Source organism: Bicyclus anynana, chromosome 15 (genome assembly GCF_947172395.1).
Source record: "Bicyclus anynana chromosome 15, ilBicAnyn1.1, whole genome shotgun sequence".
Taxonomy (NCBI): domain Eukaryota; kingdom Metazoa; phylum Arthropoda; class Insecta; order Lepidoptera; family Nymphalidae; genus Bicyclus; species Bicyclus anynana.
In genome coordinates, this window is record NC_069097.1 from 2,392,742 (window position 1) to 2,417,747 (window position 25,006).

General features: G+C 36.4%; 1 protein-coding gene across 2 annotated transcripts in view; it reads left to right on the forward strand.

Moving 5' to 3' along the window:
* Positions 1 to 25,006, forward strand: part of LOC112046289 (tRNA dimethylallyltransferase) — a 270,203-nt gene that overhangs the window by 100,539 nt on the left and 144,658 nt on the right. The window contains exon 3 of one of the 2 annotated variants that reach the window (XM_052885840.1): positions 205 to 260. The exons of the other annotated variant lie outside the window; for it this stretch is intronic. Coding sequence (XP_052741800.1) covers positions 205 to 260 — 56 coding nt within the window. The remainder of the gene's footprint in view (positions 1 to 204; positions 261 to 25,006) is intronic. 2 annotated transcript variants of the gene reach the window in all.

Below are 25,006 nucleotides of genomic sequence, written 5' to 3' on the forward strand. Positions count from 1 at the left end.
TTCAATATCACAATAAGAATGATAGTCATGTTTTTTAATACGACAAATATTTACCTTTCCCCTGTAATTAAGCGAAAAGTCAATGTAATTTTTAGTGGGTACAGGTTGGACTATTCATACGTTTAATAGTCTGTGGAGTTATTGAAATTTATTGTTACTACTCGGACACTACATATATTAACACTTCTTTATTTTTAATTTCAGGTAAACTCGAGAAAATTCTTACCGCTCATGTGCGCCGAGTTCTTCATGTTAACAATGTAAAAGTTTATATCTTACATAACATTGAATGTTAAAAACTTTAATACATTGAAGAGTAAAGAGTTGCGACGAGTTTTTTTTTTATTCTTTACAAGTTAGCCCTGGATTACAATCTCACCTGATGATAAATGATGATGCAATCTAAGGTGGGAGCGGAACTTGTTAGGAGGAGGAAATCCACACCCCTTTCGGTCTCTACTTTTCTTCGTAACGGAACGCTAAATCGCTTGGCGGTACGTCTTTGTCGGTAGGCTGGTGACAGACCTGCATCAATTAAGAAAACCTCAATCGGCCCAGTCGGGGATCGAACCCGGGACCTCAGTATCGTAAATCCACCGCGCATACCACTGTGCTACGGAGGCCGTCAAAACTGGTGTGTAGAGGCCCATATATCATAAAAAATCTCACACAACACCAGTGACTGCACCTCATACATGCAATAATGCATTGCTTATCCTGTGGACTCATTACCTTATATTATTAAAATTTTATATAGCTTGTAAGAAGTGTAAGGTTGTTGGTTAACCATATAATTAAAAAAAAAATTACAAACCTGTATTTCCATTTTTTTTTTCATTCTAAATAATTTGTGCGTATAGTGCACACCCTAGCTAAAAACCTTGTGTCCGCCACTGCATAACATATGTACACAAACATTGTGTGTGTTTCGTGTGAACTAGTAAATAATCGTCGTCTTAAAAAAAGCTAATCATCTTACCTAGGACCTAATGGAACAGAATTCTTTTCAAAAAGCTAATCATCTTACCTATGACCTAATGGAACAGAATTCTTTTCAAAAAGCTAATCATCTTACCTATGACCTAATGGAACAGAATTCTTTTCAAAAAGCTAATCATCTTACCTATGACCTAATGAAACAGAATTCTTTTCCTGTATATTTGGACGCAACCACATCATGAAAATAACAAAATAACTACGACAAAACAATAACGTAAACCAAAGGGAAAAAATCCAATCTCGAAGTCAAAAGGTTATCAAAAAGCCGGGTTTTCCCGAATAGCGCGCGGTGCCCGGGACCCTATCACGGCAGGAAGGTTGTGGTACACTATCTGTAGGAAGCGATACCGGCTCATTAGAGCCCTGTTATTGTTGTATCCGATTAATTAACACAGAGTAGGTGCTCATTTGTTCGATATTTAATAGGTTTTTTCTAACGGAGCTGTTTTTTTAATCTATTTTCATATGGTTTTCACGAAATATCTATTGTTTACGGGTATGATATGATTTATGAGGAAGATTTTGGTATATAATTTGTTAAGATTTTGTGTAAATTAGTTGAATTATAACGATTATTGTTAGAAATTTCGGAAAAAGTCAAGCTTGGGAGCTATAGAAAACGCTGCCTAATCATATATAATCATAATCTGTATAAGTGGTCGCTTTTGCTTAGTTCTAGGGAAAGGGGGAAATTGTTCATGTTTCAAAAACTATTCTTTTAAAACTTAAGAAAAATGTTGTGAATTAAGTAATTGAATTTGACAATTAATATAATTGTAGAGGTAATTGGTTTTCCCATAGTTTTATCAGCTTAATTTAGCAAGGTCACAAACAGGACATAAAATAATTATCGATGTTTGTACTCTTAATTCAATAATATTATTAATTAGAATTTTCGCGCGGTATTGCCAAGTATTGATAAATTTAATGTTAAAGTTGAACTTCTAACTTAGTAACTGAATAAACTTTTGATTCTGACTATGACTTATGGTAATCATTATGCGACAAAGATTATTGTTTACTTTAAAAGCCAGTACATGCTCTCCTTATAGAGCAAAACTTAACAAGGTATGCAGGAAACGTATACCTTTCTACCTGAAGCATATAGGTGGCAAGCTCATGTGCCTCAATTTGACAATTTCTGACAGGAACATAGCAATGCTCAAGTCAAAAGTACCTGATGCATGGTGGTAATGGTAAGCCTCAAGTGGCTCAGTTTCTGACATGAACATAGCAATATCCAATCAATCGTAAACAGCTCTGCTAATACTAACATTTCTAGAAGATTGTCAGTCCAAAGATTTTAAAGAAAATCTTACATTCGCAAGGAATCTATTCGTTCATAGTCTTGGCTTTTACTAAGTTGTCATCGACGGAAAGCTTTCAAGCAATTCTCTTAAACGAAAACGCCCGATCCATTACAATAATGAAAAAACCTTACTTTTATTGTTATATTATTTTGTACGCAAAACTATTGTGTTTCACAACCGCTTATGCCCTAGCTCGCTGTAACCCTACACCGGCCATTGTCACTCGTTCCCATTGCAAAAATTCCTCACTTCTGACATTTTTATTCCAAACAAATTTTGTTAAACCACCCATCATACAACGAACCTAAGCGACATTAACACTCAATCGATTTTCAATTCTACGCTTATTCTTATAAAGTTGAAAGTCATTTGTGCTGTAGATTATACTTGTATTGCAAAGTCGGTAACATTGTTAATTTGTTGAAATAGTAATAGTATATTATAGGTAGTTGAAATATGCTAACGTCATTTCCAGAAAGTGTGCCTTACACCTTTATTTTAGTTTACCTTGCGTTCATCCTTGTGTTGAAATTATTTATTATACTCAATTCGACCTCGTTGCTTACTCTTTCATTTAATTATTCGTTATAATGGTGTACGTACATTTTACGTAATCAGCAATTCATGTCAATCATTAGAAGATTACTTTTTCCAAATAGCCAAATATATGAAAAACAAGCGAACTTACATTCAGTTTTTCACAAATCGGGATTCATGAATTTTTCCAATTTTAAAGTAGCCTATATGTTAATCCAGAGTAAAATTTGTTTCCATCTCATATTTCAGCCAAATCGCTTCTGTTGCCGCAACGCAAAGGAGAAACAAACATACACACTTACATACTTATATTATTAGATTATTAGTGTGAAGTGTGATAGCAAAATAAATCAATTATTCAGTATGCATGAAAATACTTATAAGATACAAAGTACTTTAGTCAGCAGACATTTACAGTAGTGGTAAGGCTTTGCCAAAGATCGTTACAGTTTAATATACGATGGTGTTTTTAGAAGGGTTAAATGTAGTAACTACTAGGGATATGATTCCTGATATTAACCACGGAGTAAATAAAAATACTCCGGCCTAACGTAAAATACTTTCTAATAGCAGTCGTCTAAAGATCCGCATTGTACGTATAGACGCATCGCATCAAACGGATTTTTAATTTTACGGTAGATAAAATCCGTTTGATGCGATCCGTAAGATGCGGATCAGTGGACGCACTTGTATGACGTTCTATACAGACAATACTAAAATCCATCTAATGAGATGCGTCCGATACACACGATGCGGATCTGTGGACGCCTGCCATTAGACTTCTTCAAACTATAAATTTCCTCCCTCCCGAATGTTGTCTTTCTACTCGTAGGTACATATGTTTTCTGTGCTGTTTTCGAAATTTCGTCACCTAAAGACTTTTATATATTAAGATAGAAGACAAAGCTTTAGGTATACTTGGACGAATGATAGTTTGAAGCTCATAGACCTGCTACCTTCCATAGCCACCAACCAACTTCATAGCTGCCACCAGGTATTCCCACCATACTTACCTGTGGTGGGAACAAACTTACAGCTTTTATAAAATGACGAAAGTCTGACCGTGACAGGTCTTTAGAGCTAGACCAATTCGGCAAAATAATTTCGACCGAGTGTAAAAATGCCAGTAAGCCATGTTGATCTTTTAAAGATTTATTATCTCGGTGCCCGACAAAATCCGCATTCCATTCCAATAGGTACAGTTACTTTAGCGTTCCTCGAATTGCACCGCGAAGGTACCTACTTGATACACATCGACATGGAAAACGAAAGTCGACGTACTCATATCAATCGATAGGTCAAAGTCTGAGTAAAACACAAACTTATATAATGATTTATTTATTTTGCTATTATTCTTTTCGCGGATGATAGCAAAATAAATAAATCATTATATAATCATGATGAACTTCCGCAAAGTAACGCCTGCTTCTATCCAAACACAAACTTGGTTTTTCAGTTTGAAGATTACGAGGAATGTGTTGGATTCCAATATTTACACACAAAACATTGTGTTTGCATTATAACTGTTACTTTTTACACAGTTTTGATAATTTTGAATAATTATCAAAATGCTATTTTATACACGTCAATTGTCCAAAAACTGCCCATGGCAACCCCAGTTGCAAAAATAAAGTGTGTTAAGTAAAAATTATAAATTTGAATTACATATTAATTAAATATTAGCTTATTAATTATTTATTATCTTCTTTCAACAGAGCTTGTTACGGAAATTACTACCGCCATACTTATTTTACCAATCAGCTATGACACCTACGCAATAGTTCCATGAATCGATCCAGCCAACGATCCACATTTTTCCCGTTTTTGTGAGAATACGGGGATAAAATATAGCCTATGACACTCACAAATAACGTGGATTACTAATGGCGAAAGAATTTTCAAAATCGATTTAGTAGATCTAGAGATTACCTACAACACCACAAACTTTACCTCTTTATAATATTAGTATAGAGCTGGCGGCTCGAGACCGATGTGCTTGGAGGTCCATGCAAAAGGCCTATGTCCAGCAGTGGACGTCTTACGGCTGGTAAGGTAAGGTATAAGGTATAGAGATATTCCTTGCTTCTGCAATCCTGTGAAAGTGGCGATTTTCCATTTACAATCTGCTTGCTCCGTCAATTCTAATTTTAAAATAGCAGTATCTAGAACTTTCAAGTAAAACCGAGAGTGAAACCTATTTTCCACAAAACATACGCGTAACCAATTACGTGAATAAACCCAAAGGTCACGGCCAAAGATACCTAGAAGCTCAATTACGTTGCAATACGTCGAGGTCGCAAGGACGACAGGTTCTCTCAGCTAGGCAACCATAAAACATAGCACCTACTTACTAGATACTCGGATAACTTAGTTGCTAAATGGAATAAGCCTCAATAATAATAATAGCCTTATTTAACAATCTTACATATCTATAAATTATTTATATATTTAGTTTTGGCTGGTGGGAGGCTTCGGCCGTGGCTAGGTACCACCCTACCGACAAAGACGTACCGCCAAGCGATATAGCCTTCCGGTACGATGTCGTGTAGAAACCGAAAGAGGTGTGGATTTTCATCCTCCTCCTAACAAGGTAGCCCGCTTTCATCGTAGATTGCATCATCACTTACCATCAGGTGAGATTGTAGTCAAGGGCTAACTTGTAAAGAATAATAAAAAAAAAAGCACCGTCGTGTTGAGATTGTCTTGCTTTTCAGCATAGGCCTCCCCTAGAGCCGCCACTGAATGGTTATGTGCCTGCCTACTCCCAAGTGAACTCGAGAAATGAAAGCGCACTGAAAGAGAATAATGATCAGTCGAGTGTGATTAATATTTTTTTTTTTTTTTGTATAAGCAAGCGCTTAGCTGCAATCACGCCTGTTGGTAAGCAGTGATGCAGCCTATGGTGGAACGCGCTTGCCTAGAAGATGCCTATTCACTCTTGACTTGAAGGTACCCATGTTGTAGGAGGTGGGGAAGAGAGAAACGGAAGGGAGAGAAACGGAAGCTGGAAGAGCATTCCACATCTTTGCAGTGCGTATAAGAATCGAGGAACTAAACCGCTTAGTACGGGTCCGAGGAATATTGATAACGTAGCGGTGTAGATCTCTGCGATGCCTAGCAGTCCTGTGGTAGAACGGCGAAGGTGGCACAAGATGAAATAGTTCCTGAGCGCACTCCCCGAAATATATCTTGTAGAACACTGATAGACAGGCAACCTTTCGGCGATGCTCTAAGCTTTGAATTTTAGAGCTTGATAATGCCTCATTGCCAATGAGCCTTCTGGCGCGTTTATCCACTGAATCCAAAGCAGCAAGCTGGTATTTGGCGGAACCATCCCACAAGGGGGAGCAGTACTCCATACATGACCGAACTTGAGTTTGATATAAGGACAGAAGCTGCTCAGGTGTGAAGTACCGCTTCACTTTATTAAGGATGCCAAGTTTTTTGCCTGCAGTTTTTGCCTTAGATTCAATGAACTGTCCGAAGTTGAGTTTGGACGATATGGTTACGCCAAGAAGCTCTAAACTATCAGATATTCCTACAGACATATCCCGGAAAGTAGGAGTCAGATGGAAGGGACTCCTTTTGGCAGTGAACAAACATGCCTGAGTTTTTTCCGCATTAAACTTAACCAAATTGGCATCACCCCATTCAGACACCTCATTTAAGGTTAAATTAATGCGTTGCACCAAAGCCTCTCGTTGCTCATGGATCTCAACCCCACTAGCACGGGGACTGGACATATATCTCTCTGTTACAGTGCTATCATCTGCATACCCAAATATACCGTCCCAAAATAAATATAATTTCATGGCCTTCGGGGGTTTTTAGTTTTCAATTTCATTTGACATCGTTCTTCTATCTACGACGCTGTCTTCTTTTGTTTCTTTTGTGATGTCTTAGGCACCAAGCTGTTATATCTCTTGACCAATTTATCCTTCCTACTTTGAATCATACGAGTATGTCCTGCCCAGTTCTATTTTAGCTTTTTAATGCAGTATGTAGCATCAGTTATTTTAGTTTCGTTCTACCCTCAATAGCTCTACGGTAAAGCAGCCGGACTTATCACCGAGGGGTGGTGGTTAAATCCTCGCCCCGTTGGACTTTTGTCGTACCCACTCCTAATACAGTCTTTACCGACTAGTTGCAGGGGGATGGGAATATTAATCATATTTACAAAAAAAAAAAATAAGTACGATTAAACTACTACGACTCTAACGCAGTTGGAAGTGATGTGGTTCTCAACAGAGAGGACCTAGGTTCTATTCCCAGCACGGGTTAGTTTAGGTTCATGTCTGGTCTGGGCGTAGGCTGCGGCCGTGACTAATTATATAATAATAATATAATAATAATAATAATAATAATAATATGCGGGCGACGGGGGGAAGACTGCGCGGGTGTAAAATCGTGCGTGCGGGGAAGAGAGGTGCATCAGTTGTGGGTTTTTCATTTGTCGCTACACACCCTCAGCCCGCGCGGATTATCGGGAGTGTTACAAACGAAGTTGCCAAGCTCTAGCACGCGCTTGCCTAAAATTCACTCATGCCTTTAAGATGCTGAGCATAACTGATATAAGTGGCAGAAAACATACACTTAAAGAACACTCCTCACATGAAAAGTACTTACTTCGGTCTTACACAAAATATTTATTGTTCTTCACTCCATAAATTCTTCATTGTTCACAAAATATCCAATTATGAAAACATTTTCCAAAAGCATTTCTCTGACTATTTGAATTACTTCGTGTGCAGGAGGCATCCACACTATGGCGAAACTGACTTAAATAAAATAAAAATAAAACTTTTTATGTTTTTATTTTTATAATATATCACTGACATTTACAAGAACCGTCTACCTGGGTACCGGAATACGGTCTCGTAAGTTTTGCAACTCAAAAAGGTAGGTCAGGGTTGAGCGAACCAGCCGACCAGTTACTGTGACCTCCAGACGTATGGGGCCAGTTCCGACATTTCGAAAAAACTAATTATACGTTTTGGACTTAATCCTTTGTCTATTTTGTACTTGCAACATTATACTCGTAGTCTAGCGGAAATCTGCGTCCACCTACGTTCCTGGCGTTTAATTAAAATGATAAATTGGCATATAATGTCTTTTAATCTGATATATGCTGCAAAGTCTTATCAAATATGGATCATCTATGTAATATATAAAAGCAAAAGGTCACCGACATAGCTCAACGAGTTGCGAAGCTGAAGTGGCAATGGGCGGGGCACATAGTGCGAAGAGCCGATGGACGTTGTGGTCCTAAAGTGTTGGAATGGCGACCCCGCACTAGTAAGCGCAGTGTTGGTCGACCAGGTGGACTGACGACATCAAGCGAGTTGCAGGGATTCGCTGGGTGCAGGTGGCTCAGTATCGTGATGTTTTGAAGTCCCTACAAAAGGGTTATGTCCTGCAGTGGACGTCCATCGGCTGATATGATGATGATGATGATGAAAGGTCACACATCACGAAAACCGCTTAACTTACAAAGTTGAAATTTGGCAGGGAGGTAGTTTTTAATTAGCAGACGTCCGCTATTATATTGACAGCCTGAAAAAGCCTGACTTTCGTTGTTTTATACACGCTGAAAGTTCAATGCTACAGTGCGTAAGTACGGCACGGTTACTTAACATCGATTACTTACGAGTAGGTACTTAGGCTAGGCACCCCCCTCCTATTTCTAAAAAAAAAATGGAAGTGACAAAACGGGTGATAATCGAACTCCAGACCTTTCGGATTTCAGTCCAGCCTCAACTATGAAGCTATTAAGTTATTCAGTATAATATTTTGTTTGTTAATGTAACTTGTAATTATAGCTTGTCTATCTTGTTGTATAAGGGGAGACATGGACGAAATGTTAATTTAGCCATGTTGCAATACAAGTTGTTGCAAGCAAGGGTCAAATATGACTGTGTAGAGGGTCGAGCTTTAGTTACTGTCTGGAGGTCAACGTAACTGGTTCATTTTGTATGGAGCCCTGACCTACCTTTCCGAGTTATGGTGTCCGGACAAGACAGACATTCTCGTGCCATTGTATTGTAAAATATTTTTATGGGCGTCGTTTCCAATGGCATTTTGCCGACTGGAACTAAATTGGATACTTGAGATATTTGATTTGATAAATTTGATGGTTTTTTAAACTTACTGCTTTGTTCTTATATTAGGCGGGGGACTTTCTATAAGTCCCCCGCATACAGAAAGTTAAGCGGGGGACTTATATTTCTATAAATTGTTATATAGAAATATAAGTTCCCCGAGACTTATATTTGTATCCCCGAAATTTCCAATTTCAGCTTAGTTCTTGACGCTTATTGCTTTAGCTTAGCCCGGAATTGAGATGTTGATGGCGTTCAGTGGATGCATCGCATTAAACGGGTTTTAGTATTTTTTGTATATAAATTCATACAAGTGCGTCCACTGATCCGCATCGTACGGATCGCATCGCACGGATTTTATGTACCGTAAAATTAAAAATCCGTTTGATGCGATTGATGCTCCGTTGCGTATCTGTAGACGCCTGCGATTAGATCATTATTATTAGAAGGTTTTTGGTTATAAAGTAAGTGAATATAAATGAACATCCCGGATGTACTCAAATATCGCAAAGGGACCGACTCAAGCTACCAGTAGGTATTCGTACCTACTCGCACTCACCGTAGGTACCGCTTATCGTCTCCACAAATTGTCTGGAGGTCATCGAAACTGGTTCGCCCTTTGTGTGTATCGTAGCCCTGACCTACCTTGCTGACTAGTGGGGCCCTCTGTTCCTGATGCCAACTTATTAAAGTACGCTACTTGTGCCTATATAGTATGACTCATAAGTAAGGTAAGTATAGATATGTAGTGTACTTATTTTTTTTCTTTACAAGTTAGTCCTTGACTACAATCTCACCTGTGGGCTAACTTGTTAGAAGGAGGATGAAATCCGCACCCCTTTAGGTTTCTACACGATATCGTACAGGAACGCTCAATCGCTTGGCGGTACGTCTTTGCCGGTTTGGTGGTAACTAGCCAGGGCCGAAGCCTTCCACCAGTCAGACCTGGACCAATTAAGAAAACCTTAATCGGCCCAGCCGGGGATCGAACCCAGGACCTTCGTCTTATCAAGGATCACTGCGCTACGGAGGCCGTCAAGTTATCTACTGGGATAAACAACAAAAAGCTCTCGTGCGAATGAGCCCTTAAGACTCGAACCCAGAACATCTGTAGTAGTAAATTTTTGCAACTTCTTCAAAGGAAGTACTATTCCAACGCTATGCTTATTTTTATCGCCAAATAGTTGCTGTATTCTAGTCTAAAAGGCGCGCTTGTTGTTAATATACAGGGTGTCCCGTAATTAATGGAAAAAACGAAATATACACCTCCTAATTAGCTGAAACTAATGAAATTTTGAATGAAGACGTGATAGCCCAGTGGATGTGACCTCTGCCTCCAATTCCGGAGGGTGTGGGTTCGAATCCGGTCCGGGGCATGCACCTCCAACTTTTCAGTTGTGTGCATTTTAAGAAATTAAATATCACGTGTCTCAAACGGTGAAGGAAAACATCGTGAGGAAACCTGCATACCAGAGAATTTCTTAATTCTCTGCGTGTGTCAAGTCTGCCAATCCGCATTGGGCCAGCGTGGTGGATTATTGGCCTTACCCCTCTCATTCTTAGAGGAGACTCGAGCTCAGCAGTGAGCCGAATATGGGTTGATGACGACTGTCTACAAGTACTATAGTAGTTTGCACCACAACGAAGTTATTGAAAAAAATGGCGGAAAAAGCGATGGTGGATGCTGCTCGCTGGAGAAAACTTCCAGGAATGAATCACTCTAAAGCGATTGTAAAATCCTTCAATAAGAAGGTTGCTTCAGACCTACTAGCGCTCAGTAGGAAAAACGTATGTATCTTAGTGCGGGCACTTACCGGACACTGTGGACTCAATAGACACATGTTCAACATTAGAATTATTCTTTAAAATATTCAATGTACCTACTAATTAATTAATCACTGTAAGTGTGTGAATTGATTATTGTAAATAATAATGTTTTTTATAATGATATTGCAAGCTGTAAGGCGGAATTTGGTGTTTATTTCAATAAGATCTGACTGTAACCTGAATTCGCAATAAACAAATTTTGATTTGATTTTGATTTGATTTGATTCAATCTTAAACTCCGGGACACAGATCTGTGCTGACTCTGTCTAGAGGCAGAGGAAACACCTATGCACATCTTATGCAATTGCCCAGCTCTAATACATAAACGCAACCTCCACTTAGGGCATTACACAGTAGACCCGTAGGAGGTAAAACACATCCCAACCAAGAAACTGATGCTGTACCTGGCAGCAACCAGTAATGGAGGGGAAATCTAGTCAGTGGCGATCACAATAGATCGGTAACGGTCAACGTGATACAGGGACCTCGAGAAGACGACATCAAGAAGAAGAAGATGATGGATGCTGAGTAGGTATTCACCGTAATAAGACGTAGTATACCGATCGCGATGCAGCGAACTAAGCAATGGGCGATTGTGTAAACACCACAGACCACGATACGCCACAATTCCTTTGAAGTGTGCCCGGAAAACCGACAAATTGTGCGCCACGATCGACAATTGTCTGCCACTATGCACCATCAACCCCTGTACACAATAGCGAATGTCTGTAGTGGGCCAGCACACGACATTGTGTACTGGACCCTTCTTATACTCAGACTAGCTGACGCTGCGCGCTTTCACCCGCGTGGTTCCCGTTCCCGTAGGAATATGGGGATAATATATAGCCTATAGCCTTCCTCGATAAATGGGCTATCTAACACTGAAAGAATTTTTCAAAACGGACCAGTAGTTCCTGAGATTAGCGGGTTCAATCAAACAAACAAACTCTTCAGCTTTATAATATTAAGTATAGATAGAACATCTATTATTGCTAAAAAAAATAATAATCGAGGATACACACTGGCATTTTTATCAAACAGTATTATTGAGTTTTTAGGTCAAGCGTCACAAGCTACCTAAAATTCGGCATTCCCATGAAACGAGATAAACGCCAAAGCATCGGCAGATAAGGCGTAGTTAACCGATAATGCCGTAGTTCTCATGCCCAGGCCCGCAGGAAGGCTGCGGTTGTATCGCGGGAGTGACTTCCGTGACGATAAACTTGCTTCACATTTGACTATTGACTTAGCGACTGGCCTAAAGCATGAAGCACACTATATTGTTTGGAGACTTGTGACCTTTTTTTTGAAGTGAAACTTCTTTTAGCGCATGAAGAAAAAAATTTTTATAGATGTAACGTCACGCCGGTATGCAACGGAAAGTGTCGAAAAAGAGAGAGAGAGCGATCGAGACCGATTGAGAGAGATTAAGACAGGACGAACGTAGCATGAAGCAACTAGCCGTGGAGTGAGAGTAGGGAGCAAGCAAGTGAGAAAGATTGAGAGAAAAAGTGTGACAGAGCGAACGTCGTATCACGCACAGTGCTATGGAGTGAGAGGTGGGACAGAGCTATAGTGAGAAAGAGTGAACGAGAGAGAGAAATCGCGCATTGTAAATATTAAAGAAATAAATTGAAAAAATTAAATTTATAATTTACATTAATTTTCAACACTTTTTTTATTTTGATGACAATTAAATTCCTAACCTATGTTCCTTTTTCTCTTCCTCTTAGTCTCGGAAATCTAAAGTTTTAGATTTGTATAAATATAAACAAGATTTATAAATTAGTTTGCCAAAGAAGTTTCACTTCTGACATGTGTACTTTGTACGCACGCATTTTTTTTTATTATTATTCTTTACAAGTTAGCCCTTGACCTGACCTTACCTAATGGAAAGTGATGATGAGTGCAATCTAAGATGGAATCGAGCTAACTTGTTAGGAGGATGATGAAAATCCACACCCCTTTCGGTTTCTACACGACATCGTCGCTAAATCGCTTGGCGGTACGTCTTTGTCGGTTGGGTGGCAACTAGCCACGGCCGAAGCCTCCAACCAGCGAGTCCTTTCATCATCATCAATATCAGTCTATTTTAATGGCCCATTACAGTCTCATGGCGAGTCACCACATCGTTTTGGGGGTTCCGTAGTCCACAAGGAATCCTAGTTACTTCATGTCCTTCTGTCTGTCTGTCTGTCCGCGGTTTTTCATCATGGAGCTTAGACCCACCATACTGCTCCGATGTGGGTAAGCGTTGGTAATACTGTTCATTTTATTAACGACCACTATCAGAGTTAATGATCAGGACCGATGTAGAAGGTAAAATTTGATTTTTAGTTTGTTACGTTTAAAAACGATCCATCGATTTTAAATATTTTTCAATATGTAATTCTTTGACTAATAGTAAATAACATGGGTTATATTCTATCCCCGTAATTATTCTCTCGGTCATTGGAACACTTGTAGTATACAAGTGTAACCGCGGGCCGTCTGCTAGTTCTTAATATCACTTTATACTAGTCGATTTTTCATATGGAGAAGATAAAAGTGTTGACCGTTAACAAAGATTTGTCGTGCGACAAGTCGCCAGTGTGAGTGTTCATTTGCCCCACTAATTGCTTTCCAGTTTATTACAATTGCGCCGTCTCTTCATTGTGCTTTTCAATTTCGCAGCTCGTTAGTTAGTTACGTTAATTTTTAAACAGTCACGTTACGAACATTTTAGTTCCCTCTTCCGTCGGCAAATAATAATTATCTTCGTCTCCCCGCTGTGTTCCTGGTATTTAACTGGGCTTTGCGTTATTACGAACATTTTTATTAACTCTATTTTTTTTACTTTAGCTTCTAAAAATGGTTTACTTTTTTATCTTTAACTGTTATCGCCCAGTGGACATGACCTCTGCCTACAATAAGTAGGACGTAGGTTTGAATCCGGCGTTTTAATAAATTAAATATCACCTGTCTTAAACGGGGAAGAAAAAACATCGTTAGAAAATCTGATACCTGAGAATTTTCTTAATTCTCTACGAGTGTGAAGTCTGCCAATCCGCATTGGGCTATTAGCCTAACCTTTCTTATTCTGAGAGGAGACTCGTGCTCAGCAGTGAGCTGAGTATGAGTTGAACTGATATTGGAATGACTTTTTTGCATAGTTAAGTAAGTTCAGTTACAGTGAAGTTGTCATAATTACTAGCATTTTTTAACGGCACGTTGTAAAGGATAGGCCTCTTTCTTCATATGAGAGAGGTCTGTAGAGCCACCAATACTTGATTGTGAGTTGGAGGAATCAGGCCATTCTCCTATATGGATATGGATTTCGTTCTGTTTACCAATGTATTTCATCACACTTGCTTTTGCTTGCAAATTTCACATAGCAAAAGAAACTTTTCCGAGCCAGTGAAATGAAAAAGTTATTGGTAAGAACGTCATACGTTTCGGGGCGTAAAGATGTCGTGGGCGACCCGTGGGCGCCTCCACTTTCTCGCCTCATTGGATTGTCAAGTGTTAGATTTTTAATTATTTAAATAATTATAAATACATAAGACAACATATAAAAACTCCTTCTTCCAGATAAATGTTTTAATCTGTACTGTTTATTAATGATAATGGTTTTATTCTGAGGTTGGTAGGGTATTGTGATATATACTCTATGTAAAAGAGGCGAACATGGATTATGTGGCGTGAAGTTTATTTAATTAATGTATTATCCATCTACCAAAGTAACGATTTGTTTAAGAATGAGTAATAAGTTATTTGAAATACAGTTTATACATTCCAGCTTGTGTTATTTTATTCCATTGCTTTTATCAGAAGTGAGAGTACCTACGAACACGATGTCATTACCTACATTAAAGTCGATCTACAGAAAGAAATGTAACGGCATTTAAATGAAGTGTGAATTTGGGAAACAGTGGTTTACATTACGAGAAATGCGATAAAAATCATACGTGTGTACAACCATTAAGTATGTATACCACTGACGGCTATGGGACGCACGCCGCACTGGTCCCGGTAAAAGTATTTATGCGATGTCGGTTGTCGATGCTTACAATATCTAACAAGAATGAAGAAACGTAAACGTAACACACTTATACCATGTTGACGATATTTATGAGCAAAACAGTCAAACAGTCCAACAGCACTCATAAGAGGATATTATTTGAAAAACTGCGAGAGAACAGAGAAGAACGTGTAAATTAATAACAAAATACAAAGATGCATGTGTGGTGTTAGCTGCAGAGTTATATGAGATGGAATCCTGTTGGTTTGACGGATGAGAAATACCAATGATGTCTAAATATATTAAACTAGGTGTCTGGTGAGTTTTATTAGTTTGATTAAACAGCCTCATAAATTATTCAGTTGTGACTAATATGAAATAAAATTACAAAGAATAAATAATCACTAGGTGAAACTAAGTATGGTTGATAGGTTGTCAGTTTGTCTGGCTTATTGTCAAAACATTTTTGTTAGATGACTATATCTAGGAAACCAAAATCATTTAAGTGAAAAGTACACACACACACACACACATACACACTGCTCAAGAAATTAACGTATGAAGACAGACCACTCTAGGGTTGTTAGGATGTAGGACACTGGCATAATGTAATATTGAGAAATCTTAATTATAGAACTACATTACATCCGTTGCTGACATGGGACTAAAATGAATTAACTAAAATATTGTTTATTTTTGTGCCTGTAACTTCAAACTATACATTTGTTATATGTGAGTTTTTATGACTGAATAACATAAAAATTAAAAATATATGAAGTTTTATGTAATGGTTCAAGTATTATTTTAGGCCTTGATGTAGGTACCTGATAACAAGTTTTGAGACAGCTATTACAATATTTTCAGATAGGATTTGCTTAGATATATCATTATGTAGATTACTGTATGTACTTAATATAAATTTTTTTAAATCTTTTAAGAAATTGGATTGATAGATTTCTTGAAAAATAAATTTGTAGTTATGTTTGAAAACCTATTTAACTATTCAAGCGTTGACAACATGCCTTCAGCCTATTTAGTATAGAACAGTTATTAACAATCTGCAGCAACACAGTAAATGATTCTTATCCATGAATATTATTATATTCGGCTTATCTACAAGAGTACTAAGAGATATTATGATATTCATCTTAATGAAATCTTATAATTAATTAAATTGGAGATTTTTTTTAGGGTGATATTAAAAAGTTACTTGTGTGACAATTGAGTAATAAATAATTAATTATAATAATATCATTGATCACAAATTGTCTTAGAGCCCAGTCTGTATGGACTTCAAGTAAAGAGACACAGATTGCCATAAATAGGTTGTAAAATATTTGTCTAAGACATATTTTGACAGTTTTGTGGGTGGGTGACGTTGGGCTCTCTTTTCATTAATGGTCATGTGCAGATGTATAGATTCTACATACAAGTAAATTAACCATACTATTGCTGTTGTTTTAGATTCAATCAATCAGTTTATTATTTGCAGATACACTAGTGTATTTAATCCATGTCTCATTTGTTTATTTCTAGCATTTTATTAGATTGCAACATTTTGTATAATTATGAAAATTAGTAATTATTATGGGGTTGTGGTTAGAATTATATATTCGGATGGTTACAATGATATGTGCATAAGGTTTTAACTAGGGTATACTAGTACACTAAAGGTAAAAAAAAAAAAAAATTAGAAAATTCCTTGGCCAACATATTAAGTGGTATAGGTTTTGAATATAGATTTGTATTGGGTCCTTAGGTAGTCAGTACATTTGTGCATCTACAAAGTGCACGCCACCGAGTTGTTGGTACCTGCATGCAACTGATGGGTGGTCTGCATCAAGTATGAATCAATATAGAGACTTAAATCATTACATCAGTAAAATAATTAATGGATATAGCCAAAAAAAAAAAAAAAAAGAAATTTAACAGAATTAAAAAAAAAAGAACATACTAAAATTAATGAATAGGTAAAACCTCTGATAGCAAACTAGAGGTATATAACAAAGGGGGTGGTCTGGTCTAAGACAGGTTTATGCTACTATTATTACAAAAAAGGGGGTAGTCTGAAGATAATTATACAATACATAGTCAAATATCATCTTTTCTTATCTAGTGATAACTACTAGGATTGGATTACATACTAAAATTATTACAATCATAAATCGCAATATTTTCAAGAAGTCTTTATTATCATTAAAAAAAAAAAAAGCATTTCTTTAAGAGAAAGAGTCTTTTGTCTGAATTAAAGTAAATTGATAGATTAACACATGTTTAACATTTTATTTCATTTTATGTACCGGGTCTAAGGTTCATTCAATTATAGACTGATTTTCTCTTGGATGCTAGGTATGCTAGTTATGTTAAATTAAATTATTTGTCAAACAAGTATGATATTTATCTGAACGATTAAGTGACTGAGCTATGTGATACTGTGTGAAAATATTTGATTACAGATCCGAGATGCATGGATATTGATTGATCAATATGGGATATATGAGATTCTCATGATAATCATTGGGTTGAACACAGCCCTATTCGACAGTTGACCCAAATCACAAAGATGAGAGAAGTTACACTATGTATTGATAACACACGATTTAAATTTAGTATTTTTATTTATGATATGATGATATTATAATTATGTATTATATTGAGAGTTATTAGTTTTGATATCATATATACATATATTTTAAATATTTGCTCACATCCATGATGTTATTCATTAATTATGACTTACTGATGACGATTTGTGTTTTGGTAAAATTTTAATATAAGGATAGATGTATTACACAGGCCGACACGATTTTCGTTGTCCAAGATATAATTATTTTTTTTCTACTGATTTTGTAGTGCTGATTACGAAATCAGACCTAATTTTATCATATCACATCAGATTTTTAGTAAAATTAATATATTCGCTAGTTTTGATTTTTCAGTGAAATTTTCGAGTTTTGGCACTCTTTCTTTGAATTAAGCGACCTCTCATGAGAAATTACTTCAGTTATAACAACGACACACCTATTTGTAACGCGTTTCGTGGAAATAAGCTGTTATAGTGCCTTTGTTAAAAAAAAATATATATATATTTTAGTTAATGGTTTTTTTTGTTGTTGGAAAACGTCTGATAAACATAACGTCTTCTATAAAGTGTCACAATAGTCCAGATATATTTTGTTACATTTGTTGAAACTTTATGATTCTAAGCAAAAACTGAAAAATTTGTGGAAAATATGTATAATAAATATGTAGCTTATTTTGACTTCAAAATACAAATAAAATCGTGGACTCTGCAGTTTGTACTAATCGTGTTGAACAATTAAGGCAGTGGACACTGGACATACAGCAAAAGACAATCTCTACCTTTTGGTACTACCTATGATATAGTGAAAGCAAGACAATCATACAGATATTGTTATTTTTGCTGTATGTTAGAAGCTTTTAAAGTAAAATTTGTTTTCCTTTTTGTAAAAAAAATTGATGTGATAGAGTAATTGTGCAGGTATTTTTGTGTTCAAAATACTATAAATTACTGATAATTTTTACTGAAATCAAAACAACGTTCAAAAAGTATTCATTTGTCGGCCGGTGTTATCGATAATATTTTAGATAGTATTATAGTATAGTAGTGTTATGACGACTAATATACCGTTATTTGTTTTGTGAATGATTATGGATATATTTGTTGTATAATAATTTCTCTATTGATTATTACACAGCAAAATAAAATAAATAAATAAATATAAAAAGATTCCAACGAATTGATAAACTCCTTTTTTTTTTGAAGTCGTTTAAAAATGTATGTATATGTATTTATATCTGATTTTATATTTTGATTATCTTCTATCACATGTCATCTGGAAGTCTAACACGATCATGAAGTCCTGTAACTATATTAGTTCTGAACTTGATGGTGAGGGGTTCGGTGCAGATGCAACACATCATCTGGAAGTCTAACACGATCACAAAGTCCTGTAACTTTACTAGTTCTTGACTTGGTGGTGAGGGGTTCGGTGCAGATGTCACACATCATCTGGAAGTCTAACACGATCACAAAGTCCTGTAACTTTACTAGTTCTTGACTTGGTGGTGAGGGGTTCGGTGCAGATGTCACACATCATCTGGAAGTCTAACACGATCACAAAGTCCTGTAATTTTACTAGTTCTGGACTTGGTGGTGAGGGGTTCGGTGCAGATGTCACACATCATCTGGAAGTCTAACACGATCACAAAGTCCTGTAACTTTACTAGTTCTGGACTGGGTGGTGAGGGGTTCGGTGCAGATGCCATTAATCGATGATGACGAATTTGACAAATATAAATAATGTTTTGAAATGATGAAAATAGATAAGTTGATTGACAAAAGCTTCACATGAACATTATGTTTATTTATAATATGTATCACTCTTATTCTTATTTAACATTTTTATGATAAAAGTATATAGAAGAAATCAAGAATTTCATTATAGTTTCATTGGATTCTTTTAAATAACTTATGGGATGCTGTGTGATAATTAATTATAAAATTTTATTGTTAACATTGTTCTATTTATAGTTGATATTATAGTAATGTCATAATTTCATGATATTCTTGTGTTGTTTGGGGACAAACTTTTAGTAAGGATGGCCGAATATTAGAAGATAAAGACATTACATTTGTAAATATTACATATCGTCTATGTACTTAATGCTTTAAATTAATCTACTACTCTGTCTAAGTTAATTACAATATTTAATAAGTCTCTGTCTAGAGTAAAGCTCCCTCTTGTCATCTGGAAGCTCAGACAAATATTAGAAGATAAAGACATTACATTTGTAAATATTACATATCGTCTATGTACTTAATGCTTTAAATTAATCTACTACTCTGTCTAAGTTAATTACAATATTTAATAAGTCTCTGTCTAGAGTAAAGCTCCCTCTTGTCATCTGGAAGCTCAGACATACATAAGACCTACCTCGCTAGATGTTGTTTTTCGTCAAAGTACATGATTTACTTGTATGATCTAATGCGATTATAAGAACTGTCTCTGTAGAATCGAGGTTTCATAGTTATAACTTTATATTAACATAACTTTTAGTTTAGTTTAGGAATGACAAAATGACAGACAATTTTGTCATGAATTTGGGTAATTGGACTGAATCTGGAAGTGATTAAAGATTGAATTTATTTTAAATTTGTAAAAACAAGAATTAACATACCAGTTTAACTGAATTTAAGTGTTTGGATTTTTATCAATAGAATCACTATCAAAATCTGTATAGGTCTGTATTCACAATTTGTAAATATTGAATGAGAAATCTGTTAAACTATAATTATATAATTCTTAAAGAATAATTAAATGTATTGTAGGGTGTTTCAACATATTGTTAAATCAAGGTTTAAAATTAGAAAATATCTGTAATGACAAAATTGAATTTTACTACTTGTAAATAAATCAGTGAATTTAGCAAGTAGTAATAATAATAGATTAATTGGGACTCACTTTTGTTATAATTAGAAATTATTGGAGAATTAATGAGTTGTGGTAATAAACATAAATTAAAATTTTAAATACTATGAGACATAGTTCAGTGAATCTTTATAATAATGTAATGTTAGAATTTATTTGTGTTTACAAAGTTTGAGGACAAACTTGTAGTCAGTATGGCCGAATGTTAGATTTTTAATTATTTAAATAATTATAAATACATAAGACAACATATAAAAACTCCTTCTTCCAGATAAATGTTTTAATCTGTACTGTTTATTAATGATAATGGTTTTATTCTGAGGTTGGTAGGGTATTGTGATATATACTCTATGTAAAAGAGGCGAACATGGATTATGTGGCGTGAAGTTTATTTAATTAATGTATTATCCATCTACCAAAGTAACGATTTGTTTAAGAATGAGTAATAAGTTATTTGAAATACAGTTTATACATTCCAGCTTGTGTTATTTTATTCCATTGCTTTTACAAGTAATGCGTACACGGATAATTCGTATCTTATTAACCCCGTTTCTACCCGAATTGTAATGGTTTATTTTTAGTATGGTATACTCGTATGTCATAGTTTGTATTTTTTTCGTTTAAACATGGGTCCAGGAACAAAATACCTACTTAATCATGACCTTAGTCAAACTGCTCGAAATTTGTGTATGTGATATTCACTGCGAGTTGTAATTGACCCTCTCGTTGTATTTTTTTATACACTCGACGTGAATAGAAAGTTTAAAAGCTTTGTACGGACGTTTCAATTTTACAGAGTCCTTAGAAAGTTTGACAGCTTTGTGTGTAGCGTAGCTATGTACTTACGTTTCAATTTTACAGAGTCCTTAGAAAGTTTGACAGCTTTGTGAGTAGCGTAGCTATGTACTTACGTTTAAATTTTACAGAGTCCTTAGAAAGTTTGACAGCTTTGTGTATAGCGTAGCTATGTGCTTACGTTTAAATTTTACAGAGTCTTTAGAAAGTTTGACAGCTTTGTGTGTAGCTATCTATGTACTTACGTTTCAATTTTACAGAGTCCTTAGAAACTTTGACAGCTTTGTGAGTAGCGTAGCTATGTACTTAAGTTTCAATTTTACAAAGTCCTTCAATATTCAAAAATAGTTATGTCCTAGTACATAAGGAAACTATTATGAAATAGGGTAATTTATATGCTTCTAATAGTTACAAACTGGTCGTGAATGAATCATTGATACTTATTAGTACTCGTATAATTAAAGTAAGTTGTGTATTAATAAAACGAGTGAAATAAGTGTTAATAAACAGCCATTGTTTGCGGTTAATTTGGTGATTAAACGCTTGTTTTGTTTAGGTCCATAACTACATACCTAAACGATTATTTTCAGGGTTGTGTAATTTATTCTTATTGTATGACAAGTAAGTATTGTAGCCCTTGACTACGATTTCATTTTCCCGATGGTAAATGATGGAGCAGTCCAAGATTGAAGCGGGATTACTCGGGAGAGTTATAAATTATAGTGTAGTATATAATTAAAGCCTTGAATATTGAATTTTTTTCAGACACTGTTCTCTTTCATGTTGTTCTTATAAAAACGACTTAAATTAATACGATACTGGCTTAGCACCGTCTTCGAACTGATCAGCAGGTAGAACATAATAAAATTATGATGTTATTTTTCACTTTTTAGTTTAGTGGGTACGTCTTTAGGTTTGGAAGTCGGTTGAATTTTTTTTCATGAAAATTTTATTATTAGAGTTCCGTATTTATGATACTAGTTTAGATGAACTAAGAGTAAGTAAGTAAGTCTTTCTCCAAGAAATTCTCAGTTAGAGCTTTTTTAACGCCCGTTAAAAAAAATTGGTTGCCTGTAAAGTCGGTATACGGGCGAAAGTTTTACGTGTCAACGACTTTGAGTGGTAAAATAATTTTAATGTGAATATTCATTCGTATAGTAGGAAGAAGGATGAAATAGTAACAATTTAAAACATTTATTTATACAAAGAATTATATTTAAAACATTAATTTATACAAAGAATCTCGCACTGAATTTCATATTAACAAATTTTTATTCACTCGCTCTCATTGTGAGCGCATAACGTGAGCGGAGCGTAACGCAGTTTCTTGAAGTGTCACCCGGCAAACCAATTTATAAGACGTTGTCACGTCAAAAACTCTTGTGCGAATGGAGGCTAAGCCGTTGGTCCCTGTCATTTTCATTAATTTAATAAGTAATGTAATAATTAATAAACTTAATAAGTAGAGGTAATATTTGATCTATTTTAGTGATGAATCAAACATTACCTCTCTAAGCCTGCCAACCCGCTTTAAAGTAGCGTAGTGGGTCTAAAAGTATTATTATGAAAAAAAAACGAAATACCTCATTTATTTGACGAATAAAAACGTTCCAGCCCTAGTTAGGTATTATACCCTTGATTTTCCTTAAGCTTCCTATATTGGGTTTTTTTGGATATAATTACGAATTTTATACATTTTCCTTATGAAATATTGAGCATTTCTTTTTACTTGGAAAATTTAAGAAATCCCAACCCGGACTTGGAAAGCTAGTGAGGTTATATGCCTCGAAAATTCAATGACATCATATCAGCCGATGAACATCCACTGCAGGACATGGTCTTTTGTAGGGACTTCCAAGCATCACGATCTAGAATCGCCGGCATCCAGCAAATCCCTGCGACTCGCTTGATGTCGTCAGTTCACTTGGTCGACCAACACTGCGCTTTCTAGTGTGGGGTCGCCATTCCAGCACCTTCGTCGCAACCCTACGTCCATCGGCTCTTCGAACTATGTGCCCCGCCCATTTCAACTTCGCGACTCGCTGAGCTATGCTATGAGCTATTTTGACGACCTCCGTGGCGCAGTGGTGAGCGCGGTAGATTTACGAGACGGAGGTTCTGGGTTCGATCCCCAGCTGGGCCGATTGAGGTTTTCTTAATTGGTCCAGGTCTAGCTGGTGGGAGGCTTTGGCCATGGCTAGTTACCACCCTACCGACAAAGACGTGCCGCCAAGCGATTTAGCGTTCCGGTACGATGTCGTGTAGAAACCGAAAGGTGTGTGGATTTTCATCCTCCTTCTAACAAGTTAGGCCGCATCCATCTTAGATTGCATCATCACTTACCATCACGTGAGATTGTAATCAAGGGCTAACTTGTAAAAGAATAAAAAAAAATGTCAGTGACTTTGGTTCTTCTGCGGATTTCCTTATTTCTGATTCGATCACGCAGAGATACTCCGAGCATAGCTCGTTCCATCGCACGCTGTATGACTGTGAGCCTTCTTAAGAGGCCCATAGTAACTTTATCATTCTAAGAAAATCTAATAAAAAAAATCCAAGTTAATAGCAATAGTTTGGATATACTAATAAATTTAGAGTCAGACTTATTTGGTTTCGGATCCGAGGTCAGTCCCGGTCACTAACATCAATATCTAATAGTAGTTTCTTTACATGTTAGTCCTTGACTACAATCTCACCTGATGGTAAGTGATGATGCAATGCAAACTTGTTTGGAGGAGGATGAAAATCCATACCCCTTTCGGTTTTTACACGGCATCGTATCGGAACGCTAAATCGCTTGGTGGTACGTCTTTACCGGTAGGGCGGTAACTAGCCACGGCTGAAGCGCCCTACCAGCCAGACCTGGACCAATTAAGAAAATCTCAATATGCCCAGCCTGGGATCGAATCTAGAACCTCCGTGTTGTAAATCCACCGCGCATACCAGTGCGCCACGGAGGCCGTCAAAATTGCTGCAATCGTGCATTGTAACAGCGTGGTTGGTCTATGCTCCATATTCCATCTATAAAGAGGGAGGCCTGACCCTATATGATATAAAGCCTCAATAGCTCAACGGTTAGAGCGGTTGGACTCATCACCGACGGGTGGTGGTTCGATTCTCACCCCGTTGGTCTATTGTCGTACCCACTCCTAGCACAGTCTTTCCCGACTAGTTGGAGGGGAATGGGAATATTGGTCATATTATAAAAGATATGGCAAATATTCTTTTTAATAAAAAAAAAGCTTCAGGTCTTTAAGACCATAGTTAATTGTCAATGGAAAATATGAAATGATGATGATGGAAAACATGAGATGCTAAAGGAAATGACGCAATAGAAACCGATTACCTAATTAGCCATTATTTGCAGCAATACAAGCATACTTCGCTTTAAATTTCACTGATTGTTGACAATTAGCAGAAATACGACACCGATTATTATTCCTGTGGTGTTGCAATTATTGTTCCTACATTCTTTATATTTTAACTGATTTCAGTTTTTTTTTCTGTTCAAAAGTAAAATAATGCTGAATTGAATTAGAAAATAGTAGGAAGGCTGCACGATTTTGTAAGCGACATCAAAATACCTTCTACCTTATTCAACCGTATGTATACATAGGTATCGTAGTTATTAACCTATATTCGGCTCACTGGTGAGCTCGAGTCTCCTCTCTGAATGAGAAGGATTAGGCTAATAGTCCACCATGCTGGCCCAATGCGGATTGGCAGACTTCACACACGCAGAGGATTAAGAAAATTCTCTGGTATGCAGGTTTCCTCACGATGTTCCTTCACCGTTTGAGACACGTGATATTTAATTTGTTAAAATGCACACAACTGAAAAGATGGAGGTGCATGCTCTGGACCGGATTCGAACCCACATCCTCCGGAAACAGAGGCAGAGGTCATATCCACTGGGCTATCACGGTTTTACTTCCGCTATATCTCTGTTACAAATCAATTTATTAATTATTTCGAACTTTCAGTTGT